The sequence below is a fragment of the Sylvia atricapilla genome, chromosome Z, assembly GCF_009819655.1.
Source record: "Sylvia atricapilla isolate bSylAtr1 chromosome Z, bSylAtr1.pri, whole genome shotgun sequence".
NCBI lineage: Eukaryota > Metazoa > Chordata > Aves > Passeriformes > Sylviidae > Sylvia > Sylvia atricapilla.
Genome location: NC_089174.1, coordinates 81,276,479 through 81,292,900, shown reverse-complemented (window position 1 = coordinate 81,292,900; position 16,422 = coordinate 81,276,479). Strand labels below are relative to the sequence as shown.

General features: G+C 41.2%; 1 protein-coding gene across 1 annotated transcript in view; it reads left to right on the top strand.

Moving 5' to 3' along the window:
• The first annotated feature begins 1,241 nt into the window (after positions 1–1,241).
• JMY (junction mediating and regulatory protein, p53 cofactor) overlaps positions 1,242–16,422 on the top strand; it is a 64,386-nt gene continuing 49,205 nt past the window's right edge. Inside the window, exon 1 of the mRNA XM_066338713.1 lies at positions 1,242–2,388. Within this exon, the coding sequence (XP_066194810.1) occupies positions 1,549–2,388 (840 nt within the window). The 5' untranslated portion in view covers positions 1,242–1,548. The remainder of the gene's footprint in view (positions 2,389–16,422) is intronic.

Sequence of the window (16,422 nt, the reverse complement as noted above, 5' to 3'; positions counted from 1 at the left end):
GTCTGGGGACACGTTAATACAAGGACTCTGTACTTTGCCCTCACATTGATGGCTTTGCCATGCTGGGAGAGCTATCTTGTGGAGATGAAGAGGGAATACACCTCCCTTTCTCTGCTCATGGCTGATGTGGATGGTTTTATTATGTGGATGCAGTCCTTGTTCATCCCTACAGTGAGCTGTTTAATACTAATAATTAATACAGCTAGCATACTGATGGGATTTGGGCAGTCTGGTGTAGTCCTGATGTGAAGGAGAGAAGATACAACATTTACATTTGCTAAAGCCCTGCTTCCCAGGAAAGGACCAGACATCAGTTGCTGCTGGTAAGTAGAGAAAAAAATCGTTTTCCTTAGCTTGCATGCAACCTTTTGCTTTGCTTCAGTAAACTACCTTATCTCTACCTACTGGCCAAGGTCAGCCCGCCATATGGGCCAATGTATATTGTCCGTGAATCTTATTTTTGATGCAAATACTTTGAGCTTTAGCAGTAAGTATTTTTGTTCATTTGTACACGAGGAGAAATGGAATATCCCAAAGGGCACCAGAAAAGAGCTTTCCTTTAGCTCAGAATCACAGGGGATTGATCATTCCTTTCAGACAAACTTGTGAGAGTTGTTGGTCCAACCTCACCGAAACCTACGTGTTTTGCAATAAAATTGGCAACCTAGGAAAGCACCGCAGACACTGAAAAATCCGAAGGGCTGGCCAATGTGAGCACAAAAGGCCATGTCTCGGTACAGTTTCCTTCAGTTATAAAGTACGCAACTGCCTCAAGACAGCTATTTCGGAATACGCCCTCGTCGCCAGGACTCGTCACAGAACCTGCACTCTTTTGCAGACTAACCAGGAGGGCAAACTGCTGCTGCACGGCCTGCCGCTAGGCGCGCCCGACAACTAATCTTTTAATTATTTTGTTTCGATCCACAGTCAGAATTAACACAAACACAAACGCCGAACCATTCCCGCCCCACGCCGCCTCCCTGTCGCCGCCCCACCGCCCCCACACGGCCCCGTCCGCGCCGCCCCCTAGCGGCCCCTCCGCACGGCGCAGCGCGCTGGGGCTCCGAGGGGAGGGGCGGGGCGTCTCCCTGCCACGCCCACCGAGGGAGAGCGAGCGTGGCGGCTCCGCGGGGCGGCCGGGGCGCGAGGCTCCGCCCGCCTCCCTCCGCCAATGGGGGAAGGCGGCGCGGGGGGCGGGGCTGCCGCAGGCCGCGCGGGGGGCGGGGCCGGCGCGGAGTTGCCGCAGCGCCGCCGCTTGTAAACAGATCCCTCCCCACGTGACGCGCGCGCGGTGCTTGCGCGGGGGCGCCGCGCATTGTCCGCGCTGGTGACCGGCGGGACCCGCGCGGGGAGCGGGAGGAGTCGATTCCCGTCCGCCCTTCCTCCCTCGTCGCTCCGGTGGGGAAGCAGCGCACCCTCCCCCTCGTACCCCGGCCGCTAAGATGGCTGGTGGTGGGCGGTAAGGCGGTGCGGGGCTGCGGAGCAGCTGACGGGACGGGAGCGCGGAGGGCGGGCGGCGTGTGCCCGTGTGCGGAGTCGCGCAGCGCCATGTCCGCCTTCGCCCTGGAGGAGACGCTGGAGGCCGACTGGGTGGCCGTCAGGCCGCACGCCTTCCAGGAGCGGGAGAAGCACAAGTTCGCCTTCATCGTGGCCTGGAACGAGATCGAGGGCAAGTTCGCCATCACCTGCCACAACCGCACGGCGCAGCGCCAGCGCAGCGGCTCCCGTGAGCTGCGCCGCGGCGGCCCCGAGGCCGGAGCCGTCCCCAAGGCTGGCGGCCCCGCGGTGCGCAGGGACCCGGGGCCGGCCCGGGGCTGCGCCCATCCCCGGGCCGAGGCGCTGCCCAAGAGCCCGCTGCGCGCCAAGGGCAGCCCGGCCCGGAGGCCGCAGCGCGGCCCGGAGGCGGCAGGTGCCGCCGAGGAGATCGAAGTGCTGGAGCTGGGGAAGGAGGACGTGGCCGCCGCGCTGTCGCTGCCGTCCTCGCCGCCGCGGGCGAGCGAGTTGGGCGCTCCCGACGCGGAGCCGGCGGGGGAGGAGTGCAGCTGGGCCGGCCTCTTCTCCTTCCAAGACTTGCGGGCCGTGCACCAGCAGCTGTGCTCGGTGAACTCGGAGCTGGAGCCCTACCTGCCTGCTTTCCCCGAGGAGCCCTCGGGCATGTGGACGGTGCTCTTCGGAGCGCCGGAGCTATCCGAGCAGGAGATGGACGCCCTCTGCTACGAGCTGCAAGTTTACTTGGTTCACAGCTTGGATACCTGTGGCTGGAAGATCCTTTCGCAGGTGCTCTTCACCGAGACCGACGACCCCGAAGAGTATTACGAGAGCTTGAGTGAGCTGCGACAGAAGGGGTACGAAGAGGTGCTCCAGAGGGCTCGCAGGCGTATTCAGGAGGTGAGGTTACTGCGTGGACCAGATGCTCCCACTCTAGTGTCGCATTTTGTTTAATCTGTGACATCTTTTTTAGTCGTGCTAGTTCTTGCTGTCCTGTTCCTTAGTGAGAAAAGGAGGCTTAACCTTTCCAAGGTCCCGAGGGCCTGTATTAAGGGGGTGCAGATTTCCCTACTCATCTGAGTGTGGCACAGTACCTTTTTCCCTGCAATCAAATGTAGATGTTTGTGGATAAATATCCGATGGATTTGGCAAGGTCTTTCTCCCGTATTTTTGTTCTTTCATTGCCTTGGACCAGAATGTGTTTGGCCTGATTTTTTTTTTCTGTTAAATGAGAGCAGCAACATGTGGTGTTTATTTTGATAGTATTTGGTAGTACATTTTAGGCGTTTGAGACAAAAAAAATCCGGGTTCATACAGGCTCTGGGTGCTGAATCTGGTATTTGTATTGCAAGATTATGTTTTCCAGTGGAGTTGGAGTAAGTGCAACTTGTTCAGCTGAGAAGTTCATGCCGTTGGAATTTAAGAAAAAACGTAAGCTGTCTGGTCTTGGTGGATAATTTGCTGTTGATATTACCTGTTAAGACTTGGATGTTTCAGGATGCTTAATGTCTTCTTTACACCATATACTGTTCTAGGCAGAGTAGTTGAGGATCACTTTCTTAGTCTTCATGGATTGAATTGTGTGAGGACCCAGATTTCCCCGGTAAAAAATGAGAATTTTACACTTGTTTTTGTGCTTCAGTGGCTTTGGTCCAGAATGTACCCGGATCTGTCAAGGTGTGACTATGAGTATGAATCAAGTTACACTGTTTTTTATTTTCGCAAACATCATCTCGATTCTGTTGTGGTTATAGGTCAAGTTTGGCTGCTTCAGCTACCCACGTATATCCTGCCAATACTCTTTAAAAAAATGTGTGGTGGTGATTGTTTTTTCCTTGATGAGGTGTGAGCATATCTTCTTGCTCACTGATGGCATAGTTTTGAGTCTGTAGAATTCAGGCCATGCTTTTCCTTGGTGACTGGAGTTAGGGAGTATGAGAAAATTGTAGTATCAATGACGTAATCACGGTAAGAACATCCAAGTATAGCATTGCCAGGTAAAAGTTTATTTCCAAACTGTTGCGTTAGGGTGTATAATTATTTTATTTTTTTTTTCTGTTTAAAGGACTGAATTAAGTCTTAGTGTTTGGTGTACAATTGGTAGTTAATCTAATAAGATTCAGCAGTGGTTTTAGTCTCCAGAATATGAAAACATACCATCTTTCACTGTTTTTTTTTTTTTTTTTTTACTTGGGAGTGTATGCCTAGATTAGATTTAGCCTTCAATTCAGTAGTTTTTACAAGGAACTGTGCAGGATAAGAGAAGTCCCCGTTAAACACGTGGATACCCAACTCAAGGGATGTTTTTTGGTAATACTGGTTAAGGATTACTGAGCAAGAGGTATTTGTTTCTGGGAGAATCTCAATTTCCATTTTGTTAGTACCAGAAATAGAACTTGCAAAAAAAAAAAAATTTGTTTCTCTAAGCTGCATCATTTTATTCTGCTATAATGTTCTGAACTTGGTGCAGACAAAATGGCAGGGCCTGTGTATGAATTTGGCTACAGTATAACCTTCCTTTCCCATGATAACCAGTCTGGTAGCGTACCTAAAGTCAATACAGCTGTACTTCTGTCAGTTGTGTAAGTCGATCCTTCTTTAATTAAAGGTAGTTCATGTTTAAGAAAAGAAACCAATGGAATGACCTGCTCTATCCCTCTTGGCTCTCAGGTTTCTCTTTTCCTTACCTGTTATGGGTTTACTTGGTCTGCAAGAAGTGTCTTTCTTTAAGCAAAGATACTGATACTCTTTGTCATGGCAATTTTAAACAAATGAAGCAGTGGATGATGGGCACTGCTTGGTATTTCTGAACTAAAGGATTTTGTACTTTAAAGAAAACCTATGGAATCCATGTTTTATCTCACAATTTACTTTTCCATCTGTGCTGGAATTCTGTCAGCTGATAGCAGGAATGTTGGATCCAGGCAATTTAAAACAATTTTGTCTCTCGTAAGAATTTTTTAGGAAAAGAGGAAGTGATTGAGAAGCATAGGTAACCAGAATGGTATCTAGGAGGGAATGTGAAGGGTCTTCATTAGTGTAAAATTGTGCAACTCCCAAGACCTTAACTTAGGCTCTTAAAATGTGCCTCTGTGGTTTATAGTTACTTCATATATCTCTTCTATTTCCCAGGACAAATTCCTCTGTGCGGTTAGACTATTACTTGAGAAATGCTTGCAGTTTTTCTTGATTTGTATTCTTTGGGATGGAGAAGGAAAGTGAGCAACCAAACCTCATGTTCAATGTTTTAGCATCACCTGCTTGGACATTCCTTGCTGTCCATAAATTACACATAAGCCAGTTTATTTTCATGGCAGTTAGTAATCGTTGCTTTTTGTAATAGTAAATTTTATTTCAGTCTGGATTTTAGTCCTTTAATAAACCATAAGAATGTTGCAAGTAGAAACAGATCCAAGATGAGTAAGTAAAATAGTTGTAGAGGAACTCTGTGACCTGGGATTCATTTCTTCTGCCTGATTTGCAGTTTTGAAATAGCACCTCTTTTTTTTTTTTTTTTTCAAATAAAACTATTAATTTTGAAATAGTGGAGGAATTTATTGAAAGTATAAACTTGTTCATTAAGTTTATACCTGTTGAAAAAAATCTTCAGGTACTCAGTTAAAAGACAGAAAGATGTTATTTCAACAGAGACTATACCATTGGATCCTTATTTGGAATTCCAGCTTTCTGGGCAGTATTTCCAGAATAGTAAACTTTGTATCAAAAAGACAGAAAATGTTTGTCTCTGTTATTTTGGTTCTGCCGTTTTCCTGTTTATGTTCTTCCTAGATAAAGAAGAGTTTCTCTAGGTTAAGTGTAGGTGTTTGTAAATTTCTGAGTTTAGTAACCTCAGTAATGGTGCTATCTCTTTGTCCATTCTAGGTTTTCAAAAGGCTGAAGGTAGTTATGTTTTCCTGAATAAAAAATGGTGTTAGTGTAAACTGTGATGAAGAGGGATGGGTGGCTTAGTCACGCCCCAGACGTATTTCATTGTGTGCTGTTGCATAAGAAGTTGAGAGTTTGGGAAGCCTGTCTGTATGTTACATGTCTACTTCAGCATCTTCAAATTATCCTGGGAATGTTCCTGTTCCATACAGCTCTTAGTAGACTGAAATTTGGTCTAACAGCCCTGATAGACTGAAATTTGGTAGATGATGATCTATAGGATCTTGAGTACCAGGGATAAAACTAGTCAGAAGCTTGCTTTGTTTTTCTTTTGGCTAAATAAAATAGATGAATTCCAGTGTTTGCAGGTAGAAAAAGACTGTTTTGTGTCCCTGCTCTATGTGTCTTCCTTTAAATTTTTTAAATGTGAAAGTTCGAACACTTTTAAGTGCCTGATTAAAGTCTGAAGTACCTCTGAAAGCATCTTACCTTTAGTGGCTGACTTTAGACTGCCTTGAAGGTGAGGACCTAATGCTGTCTTTAATCTCCACCTCCTTTATAGTGATGTATATGCTAAGCATGAGGATAGTCCTGCTTAGCTTAATTTTTTTTTGATTCAAAGAACTAGAAAGGCTAAGGAAAAACAAATCTTTTTTGTTACAGTAACAACTGGTATGAGAAAAAAGATGGGGCTTTTTGATGGAAAAATGATCACTTTATTTCCTTCATAATCAGATTTTTTTTCTATATTACTTTTGCTTGTTTAGTGGGCAGGTTTGTTTTGAATGAATATGCTTGTCAAGTGAGAGGAAGTAGCAAGGACTTGGCTCAGTTATATGTCGTGGAATTTCACATTTGTTACTTTCCAACATGTATCACTTCAATATTTTCCCTCATTTATGTTTATATCAAAAAAGATATATAATATCCAATAATATTTTGTTTTGTCAAAGCTGTTTTAATATTTTAGTAATAAATAGTACTTAGGTTTATCTCAGTAACTAGAAGCATTTTATTTCATTGTTTTTGGCCATATGCATTCACTTCTAGAATAAAGGTTTATATGGTAGGTAGTGGGGCACTGTAACAAAAGTGGAAGTTTTCCAAAAGTGACGTGACTTGTTGCTGTTCAGTGATCTGCATCTAGGCACCAGAAGATTTGAAGAGAGTTTCAACATCAGACTCAAAAATAATGCACAAGTAAATATAAAACATTACAAAAAAGTATTCAGTGTTCCAGTAACATGGAAAAAATGTTAGCAGCAGTACTGTTTCCATCAAAACCAATGTAAGGTCTTTCTATGCAAGAAGAAAGAATAACTGAATATTGTATATGAACTGCAGTAGTTAGGTTTAGAAGATACATAAGGTGTTTCAGGAGGGAGCAGAACACTGCTTTGGATTTAGTGCGGGGAGCACAGAGGATTAAAATGAGACACCATGTGGTTTTTTTTGTTTTTTTTTTTTTTTTTTTTTTTTTCCCTATTGACATGAGGAGAGTAGAATTAAAACTAATGTTGAGCATTTGGGAAGTCCAAGCTACTTTTTTATGGAATGTTTTTTTTTGTACTTTTTATTTATAGAGTTAACGCTTGTTTCCACTGACACCGTTTGGATTAAAAATTCTTTTGTAAAGGAGTTGTTTAAGAGCTGAACTAGTACTGTAAGTTAGTACTAACCAAAATGAAATATATCAGCAGCTGTAGGGTATGCTCTGTAGAACAGGCAAGTAGCCTCCAAGCTCTTTGGAGACACCTATGTGATGTTAATTGCTCTGGCTAGTATTGGGCTACTGCTAGAACAAGTTGACAATAAGTACTGCAGCTGTACCCAAAAGTCAGAGTGCTTAAAACAATGTCACTTTCTTCAAAACGTGGGCAACTTATATGTACACAAAGAAAAGGGCATTGGCTTGAAAACGTTAGGTCTTTCTTGACAGAATTTAAATCTTAGATGAAAAGTAAAAGTACATTCTGTAGAATATAGCTGTGTTAGTTGGTAAGCCTGGACTTGATTTTTAGAAGCTGAAGACAGCAGCTTCCAGGGCTCATGATTTATTTCATTGTCCAAATACCTGGACAGAGAAAAAAAATGCAGTATATGGTCTTTTTAACTACTTAAAGTGGGATTGGGCAACCCCTTGTGTCTTATTACTTGGGAGAGTATTCTGATGCTGAGATAATTTCATTTGATATTCCTCTTGTTTCCATAGATGTAGAGATAAATTTTCCTCTGTTTTTGTTTAAAATTGTTGATACCTGTTTGCAGTATTTTTATATGACAGAACATCTTGAAGAGGTGTGAACAACCTATGTAATATATGTTCTATAATCCATTGTGCTGCGCAGGATTCATACCTTCCTTAATTTCTTAGCTTTTAGAGATGATATTGGCTTGTAACTTTCTTCGTGCTTACCTTTGTCTTGTCTGTTTTTTCTCATATTTTTCCACCATTATTTTCTTTCTCTTCAGTTGAATGTCCTCCCTTCAAGTAAATGCCGTTTAAAACTGCTTTCTTAAGCCAGTAATGTTTTTTTTTTCCTCTCCTTTTCTGGCTGACATAGTATTATTACCCAGGCAGGTGTTGAATTTGAAAGCAGATTCACTCTAATCTTTTTATATTTCTGTAATGTGACAAGACACTGTTTACAAATAGTCAAGGAGGACTGTGTGATTTACATATGTAAATATTGCTACCACAGAGCTAAAGAAGGCATTGATTTTTTGAAATGACCGCGTTTTTTTGTTTTTGAGGATGTACTTTTAACATTTTCTCCTGGTTTAGGGCGAATTTGGGAGAGAACCCCTGAATAGGTCCCTCTGGGGAGCAAACCCAAGCAGGCCCTCTCCTCAACCAGTCTGGGGAAAAAAACTTCTTGGAGAAAAGTGGAAAAAACCATTTATTCAACAAAGTTCCCACAAGCACAAAGAATGGAATAATATGAAACAATAAAACCTCTCGTTCTGGAGCGAGATGGCAAGTTGGAAAGTCCTTGCCATGGGTGTAGCTCAACTTGCTCTGTCCCTTACTGATCCCTCCGGACACCCAGGCCTGAAGTGGCACTGGTGCTCTCGGTGCTCCCCTGGGTCTTGCAGTCCAGAGCAGGTCTAAACAGGCCCAAGAAAAAGAAAAAAAAGTCCAGGGAACTTCTCTGCCTCAGCTAGCCAAACTAAGAGCAAAGCAGATCTCTATGCCACAGTCTGCCTGAGCGTCCTCCAAACACTGGGGAAGGCACACAGGGGAGTGAATGCTGTTTGAAAACAAACTGCACGCTGCTTCTTTCTCTGCTTCACTCTCAGAACCTGTTGTAAAGGCACAGAACATAACATACAGCACACACAGAAAAGAAGACTGGGGATACAATCATCATAATGTCACCCACATTTTTCTTTTTTGATATCATTAGAAATGTAGCATTGCAATGCATCAGGGTATCTGTTACTAGAGAGAGCTTCAGCTGAACTTAGGCCCCAGTCCAGCTTAAAGATATATCTGCCAAACTTAATTTTGCAAGAGATGAAAATGTAGTCGTCAGAAATATGGTAGAGAAGGAAGATAGGACAGGAGGAGAGGGAAAGTGGTGTTCTGAGGATGCAGAGCATCAGTGTGTTAGTCAATACGTACATGTATCTGTTTTGTTGAGAAGACAAAAGGCTGTGGGCATGATCATCTGGAGCTGTTGACTGTAGATGTAAATAGAACATTGGTGATATATTGGTAAGACTCCAATTCAGTGGTAAGACACTATCTTTGGGTTTCCTTTTTTTCCCATTCTTTTCTAGATGGGGTATTTTTGTAGGAATCTCAAGTACATGTCTATGTGGTTTTTTGCTTATTAATGACAAACATTACCCATTCGGACAAATTTAAACACTTGGTGGACTTATTTGTTAATGATTTGCTTCTGGAAAGATTTGCTTCCAAAACCCTTCCAGTGATTCAGCAAACTTTTAAATTTTCTTTTAAAGGAACTTCAGTACTTCTGATTTCTTAAATGCATAAAACAACCCAGATTTTCTGTTATCTACTGTTACAATACTTTCCAAATGTAAGCAATGTAGGCAAGTGGTTCTGACTTTCTTTTGCAAAAATGCTGTGATATTAGCGTGAGGGAGGTGGATGGGTTTGGTCTTTTTTCTCTGAGAAATGTTATTTAAATAATCAATTAATATTTGTTTATGATGACTTGCGGACTATTTATGTGAGCCATCTAAAATTAATAGTAGCACGACTTTTCACATAAAGTATTGCATCATGACTTGTTGGAGCTACCTTAGGGAAAGAGTGTTGTAAAAGCTATACAACAACTTAGAATCACAGATTATTAAAACACAGATTATGTTAAAGGAACCTTACTGTGTTTTTTAGTTGAACCCCATGCTTAAAATAGAGATAGTTTTGATTAGGTCTTTTTTTCTCTTAAAGGAAACCTGAACTTTAAAACACACTGTGTTTTATATCTGTTGAAAGGAAATTTTAAAAATTAAGAGAAAGAGAAGTAATGAAGAAGATATGAATGTATTGATTAGTTGTGAAACTTTTGAGGGTGAAAATTTGTATATTATTTCTACGAGTTTCTAAGCTTGTAATTTTTCTACAGTGCAAATGGCCCTGTGACTTCACAGTTCAAATTCTTTAGCCTTCAGTAATGTGTTACTTGTTTATGATCATCAGCTGTCCGAATTTGAAATTGTATCATTTTGTCACTTCAGAGTAGTATAATTCAGAAAAGAATTCATAAATGGGAGGAGGTTAAAAAATCCCAAACTACTTGAAATATTGGAGGTCTTCTGAAGAAGTTGAATAAATAGGTAAATAGTATGTATAATTTCAGATGTGTTTTATCATGCTGCTTTATCACACAAGGATTTTATTTCCCTTTAACATCTAAACTGACTATCCTTTCCCATTCATTTCTCCCTAAGAACAAGAATAAAACCAACTCAAACAATTAGCACCACAGAATACAAGTCGGTGTTCCCTTGGTGCTAATATAAATTGGTTTTGCCTGAAATACTGTTCTGTTATGAAAGTGATTTAATAGCTTGTAATTTACTGTATTTGCCATTAAGTTAGGAAGAAAAATGTGCTTGATACAGGATCTCAGGATTTTCTTGGTATCTAGTATTTTGTTCTTAATAGTGGACTGTAAATACGTTCTTCCTACTGGGCCTTTTTTTTTTTTTTTTTTTGACGTATTCAACTTTTGAATAAAATCCCCATTATTTGAGCTTGGAAACTTTAAAAATTGCATTTAGGGATGCAAAATGCTGTTTCTTTAGGCTTGCCTTTCCATGATTGCACCATTGTGTAAGGTTTACCAGCATTGAAAGAATACACAGAGGGCCATTTGAGTTACCTCTCATCTGTCACCCAGGCTTAAAGGTGGTTCATCAGCTGTGTTGTTGAGGGGAGCAGAAGAACTGGATCATCAGCTTGCTGGTGTTGACAAGGGAGGATGCTATTGCTTTCTATCCTCCCCCCGCCAGCTTTGTGTTCCTTCCTGTTCTGCTTCTCTGTCCTTGCCGTATGCTGATTCAACTCAATAAATTCCTCAGTAAATTACTCCAAGAGAGATCACAAAGTAGTTTTTTTCCAGATGCTGAGTAGTTTGTTGAGGAATCTGAGAAATACTATAGCCAGTGAAGTGGAGAAGAGGGCACCTGAGAGCAGAAGGAACATCGAACTGGAGTAGACTGGGAAGATGAGAGTCAGGAGGGGATGGGAAGTGGAATCTTGTTTTGATGGCAGCAAGCTATTGAGTCAGCTTTAAAAAGTAAATTCACCTACACAAGAACTTAGAATCTGGTAATGTCATAATGCTTTACCTGCTTTGAATTAGATTATTCAAAAGTAGACTTATCAGACATTTGAGAATTATTTGCTACCATGCCAAATGCACTGTAAAACTGCTAAGAGTACTAATTCAGTGCTGCTGATCTAATTCCCATGAGCTGACAGTGAAATTGATTGTACCTAATTTTTTTTCTTCCCATCAAATGTTGTTTTCATAAAAGAACATTTTCTCTTTACTGGAGATAGGTATTTGGCTAGGCCTGTGTTCTGACATGGCAAATCTTACGCAAAAGGTTTTAAAACTAGCACTATAATACCTGCTAACTAAATGTATTTATCCTATGAAAACATTAGTTTGTTTAGATAATTGTCAGTTTTGATGCTCTTGAGTATATTTTCCTGACTAACAGCATAGTTCAGAAGGATGGAAGAAGACAATCAGTGGACTAAAAGTTCAAGTATTTTATGGCACAGCCTGAATGCTTATGTAATGTATGTTCTCAGTCTTCTAACATGCAGAAAAAAAAATTACTTAGAACTCATTAGGATATGTGTAAAGTAAATTCTTTGCCAAGCCTTCAGGGTGAGGTGTTGCCTAGAAGTCTTATTGTTCAGAGTTGCCATGTTCCAGCCAACCAGTGATTCATTAGTGACTTTATCTTTGCATTATTTTGCCCATTTCCAAAGGAAAGGAGTCCCAAAATTCCATAATAACTCTGAAATACAGATCTAAACAGATGTATTTCATTCATGAAATTATGTTACAAAGTAAATACCTACTTCTGTGTTACTAACAGGAAAAGGAAAACCTAGCACTCTTGAACAATGAGTGCTCCTATGCAGTTAGCTCTGGTTTGCTATTATTTCTGTAACACATCTGTGGCAACTCTTAAGTAATACACTACATTCAGACTAGTGCCTGGTATTAGAGACACTCATTTGTCATGGCAGTCTGACTAAGGAGTGGCACAGCCACATCACACAATGAGGTAAGGTGACCAGACAAGTACCAGTTTAAAAAAACCCCACATGATGTTACATTTGTCTTGTTTACAGGGAGGGAGATGCATAGCCTTTAATTGTTGACATCTCCCTCTTGAGCTTTCAGAAGATATCTAGTATGCCATACATTGTTGTCAGAGATGACAGCTTTATGCCTGAGCCTTGTGATTTTCCAACAAGTTATATTTGTACATACAGTTCTGCTGAGATTTCTATTTAGAATTTTCATGTGGGAGGAGAGAAGTTGCATTGTTCAGTAATGATGCATACATGGAAGTAATGTTTTGGCTCACTTGCCTGCATTAAAATACTACTTCAGTTTTTCTTACTCAGTTCAGTTCTTTTATTTTTCTGTCGAGTTGTATTATGGGTAGTATGTTGAAATGAGGTGTGTTTTGGTAGGCAGTGTGAAAGAACTAGACAAAGGTAATTGTTACTATCCGGGAGCTGTTAACCTGAGTGTAAGTGAGGATCACTGATGGGAGTGACAAGAGGCCAAGCAATGCTGGTCATATACACTTCTGGGATGGGCTCTTGCAGTGGGTAGATGTACACCAGGTGCCTACCAGAGCTGCTCTATGATTCCTCAGCTGGATAGGGTAAGAAAATGATGAGGCTCATGGGCTGAGATAAGGACAAGGAGAGATCACTCACCAGTTACTGTCACAGGCAAAACAGAATCAGATTGGGGAAATTAATTTAATCTATTGCAAATAAATCAGAATTTGATAAGGAAAAATAAAACCAAATCATAAAACGTCTTTGCACAACTCCTCCCCTCATCTTGGGCTCAGCTTTCCTACTGATTTCTCTACCTCCTCTCCCTGAATAGCATAGGAAGACAGGGAAGGGGGTTTGTGGTCAGTTCATCGTGTGTTTTCTTTACCACTGCTTCCTCTTTGTGGTTTTCCCCTGCTTTAACATGGGGACCCACCCACAGGAGACAGACATCCATTGACTTCTGGCATTGTAAGTCCATCTCATTGAGTGCAGTCCTTGGGGAGCAGAGTGCTCCAGTGTCTCTCTTCCATGAGATCATAGAGCCAGAAAACTTCTCCAGCGTAGGTTATCTTGTCCATGGGGCCTGAAGATTGCCTGAAGCCTGCTCCAGCAAGGGCTCTCTGTGAAATGGCATTTTACTTCAGGGCCTGTCTGCTCCAGTGTGGGGTCTTCCAGAGGCTGCAAGGGTATCTCTACACTGGTGCTTGGAGAACGTCCCCCAGCTTCTTCTTCACTATGGTGTATGCAGAGTCATTCCTCTCACCTGTTCTTGCTCCTCTTTTGGGCTGCAGTTGTGCCAGCACTCTATTCCCATCCTAAATGCATTATCCCAGAGGTGCTGTTGTGGTTGCTGATGGATTTTGGCTTTTCCAGTGGGGGGGTCCGTCTTGGAGCTCACTGGCTTTAGCTCTGCTGGACGTGGGGGATGCTTCTGGCATCTTCTCACAGATGCCACTTTTGTAGTCCCCTAGTACAAAGCCCTTTCCAGCCATCTAGAACATCTCTGCACATGTACTGAGGTCCCAGGCTCACTGTGTGCAGGTAAAGGACTGTTTTAAGTAGTCTTTAAAGTGGAATAATGTGGTTCATTTTCTATTAGCAGCTCTTCAGAGGCCTGGATGACGCATGGAAGTGTTTTTACTTTTTTGTGTTTTAAACACACTGTGTTTACTTTCTGGTATCTTTGTTGGGTTTTCTTTAGTTTGCTGTTCATTGTTTTGAATGTGAGCTTCGAACTTGTTTGTTATGTATGTTTTATCTGCTTTTGGTTTAATTAGCTGAATTATCTCAGCTGTTCTGTAAACAGCCATTTTAAGAACTCTCCCGAAATCCAGACAATAACCTTGGCAGTGCTTCAGCGTACACTTCAATTCCATGTCTTCAGAAGCCTCTTTGAAAAAAACTGGACACGTTTTGTGCACTCAGTAGGTGGTCAATTGCTGTGTTGTTTCCAAATAAGTTAGTATGAAATTCACTTGTTTTTATCTTTTTTTAGATGTTAAGAGGTTAGACAGATGTAGTGCTGAATCCAGCACTTCCCATGCTAGTCATTATTATCTAATTTATTTATGACATCCTCCTCTCTATCTAAATTTTGTGTTCTCTTAGATGATTTCTGCCCTAGCAGTGAAATGTACTTTAGGTCTGTGTGGGAGAGTTGGGCTTTGGTCTGTTACTGCTACAATAACACAACTGATCTTTTTTTACCACAAAGGTAAGGATTATTGATGGCAATGCAATCATGCGAACAGCTGGATATCCTGGCAAGTCTTAATCTCTTAACTATAATGGGTGACTTTTAAGCACAGGACCACATGTTCGTAACAGTGAGAAAAGCAGTTTGCCTGTAGTGAAGATTTCATGTAATTGAGACTTCTGCATATTATCAGGACATGTGGGAGTGTTACTTGCTTTTAGCAATGATTTCTTTTGTTTGTTTAAAGAGAAACAGTTGTAAACATGTTCTGAAGCAGAAAAAGTTGCCTTCTAAATTCAGTTGCTAAAATTTGCTTACAGATTTTATGTACTCTGTAGCTTTACTTCTTTATTACTCGTTGTCTGAAGCTTATTGTGGACTGTTGCCAGTGCATAGTTAGGAGGGCTGAGTATTTTACCCTTAGGATTGCTGTTTTCAGGACAAAGGATGGAGTATCTAAAACTACTCTGTCTGCAGTACTGTACTTCTTTGTGACAACAGCTATCCCTAGTTTTACCTGTAAAACTTAATACGCTTCAATTTGAATCTTTAGAACTCTTCTTGGAAATGGCAGATATGCTGTCAGGTTTCTGACAATCTAAATTTGCAGGAAAATAGTGTGTTCTGTAGTTATTTCAGAAGTATGAACGAGCTTAAGAAGATACTGAAAAATATCTTCATTTATCTAAAAATGGTTATGCGTCATATTGCAATGTTTTTATAAAATACAGAAAATAAAACAGGGAAAGTTTTGGGCGTATTAGCAAAGGAAATGTAAGACTTGACTCTTCTGTGATTAAATCAAGCTTTGGATTATGCACCCAGCTGAGGTCAACCTGCACATAATTACACTGTCTGCTGTAATGCTTTTAAAGCTTTTTGAACAACGACAAAAAATTACAGAAGACGGGAATAATTTTATTATATAGTTCAAATATATGTGCTGTTAAATTTAAAAAGAAGTGTTTCCTGCTGGTTGAAGTGTATCTGCATAATAGTTGCCTAAAATATATGGATTCATTTAGTTGTGAACAATGTAACATCTGTGAAACATGATTCTTAAAATAAGTGCAGCATTCAATGGGTATAGAGCTAGTCAGGCCTGTACAGGATGTTACTCTGCTTTCCTCCACCCACTTCTTTAAATAATGTAATTAAAAATCTGTGAAAGTGAAAAATTCATACTGAGACTTGGAGTAAATGAGCAGTAACACTGAATGTCTGTGTTGAGAACTAGTTTCCACTGGGGCATAAAATATGACACAAAAATTGTTCATGTGTTTTATGCCAACACCTTGAAAACTGCCTGGCTTTAATGTTCTGAGTTGGTCTAGACACTTGGCTAGGTACTCATTTAGGTACTGCCTGTCTGAAAATGGGAGTGCACAGAATCAAACTACTTGTGAGTCTATGTAGGGTGTGGTTTCCATTATGACATTAATTCTGTGCTAGTCCCAGCATCCCAGGTATCTAGTAGTCTGAATACTATCTGGATGGCAGCCAGCTGAAAAAAATGTTTCAGCTAACTTTGATCTGGAACAGGAAAGCTCCATCAGACTGTGTTATAATGGGAGGTGCTTCATGCAGCCAGTTTTGTGCCATCTGTTTCCCGTGTCAGTGCCCCTTCCAGACTGGTGGTGTTAAAGCATCTGGACTCTTCATCAGGCTGAAAAGTCTCTGCCTAAAGTCAAATCAAAGCTATTGGTCTTCTGTTAATACCACACTGGATTGTTGAAGGTTTGGTGATTGGTATGCATTCCAGTTCCAGAATGTGAGAGAGAATAGTTCTGTATTCCTTTAAACCGTTTATGTAGAATCATTTAGATCCGAAAAGAACTTTAAGATCACCAGGTCCAACCATTATTGTAGCACTGCCAAGCCCACCTCTAAACCATGGCCCTAACTGCTACATCTGCGTGTCTTTTAAAGGCCCCCAGGGCTGATGACTGAGCCACTTTGCTGTGCAGCCTGTTTCACTGCTTGACAATCCTTCCTGTGAAGAAATTATTCCATTATCCAATCTAAACCTGGCACAATTTGAGGTTATTTCCTC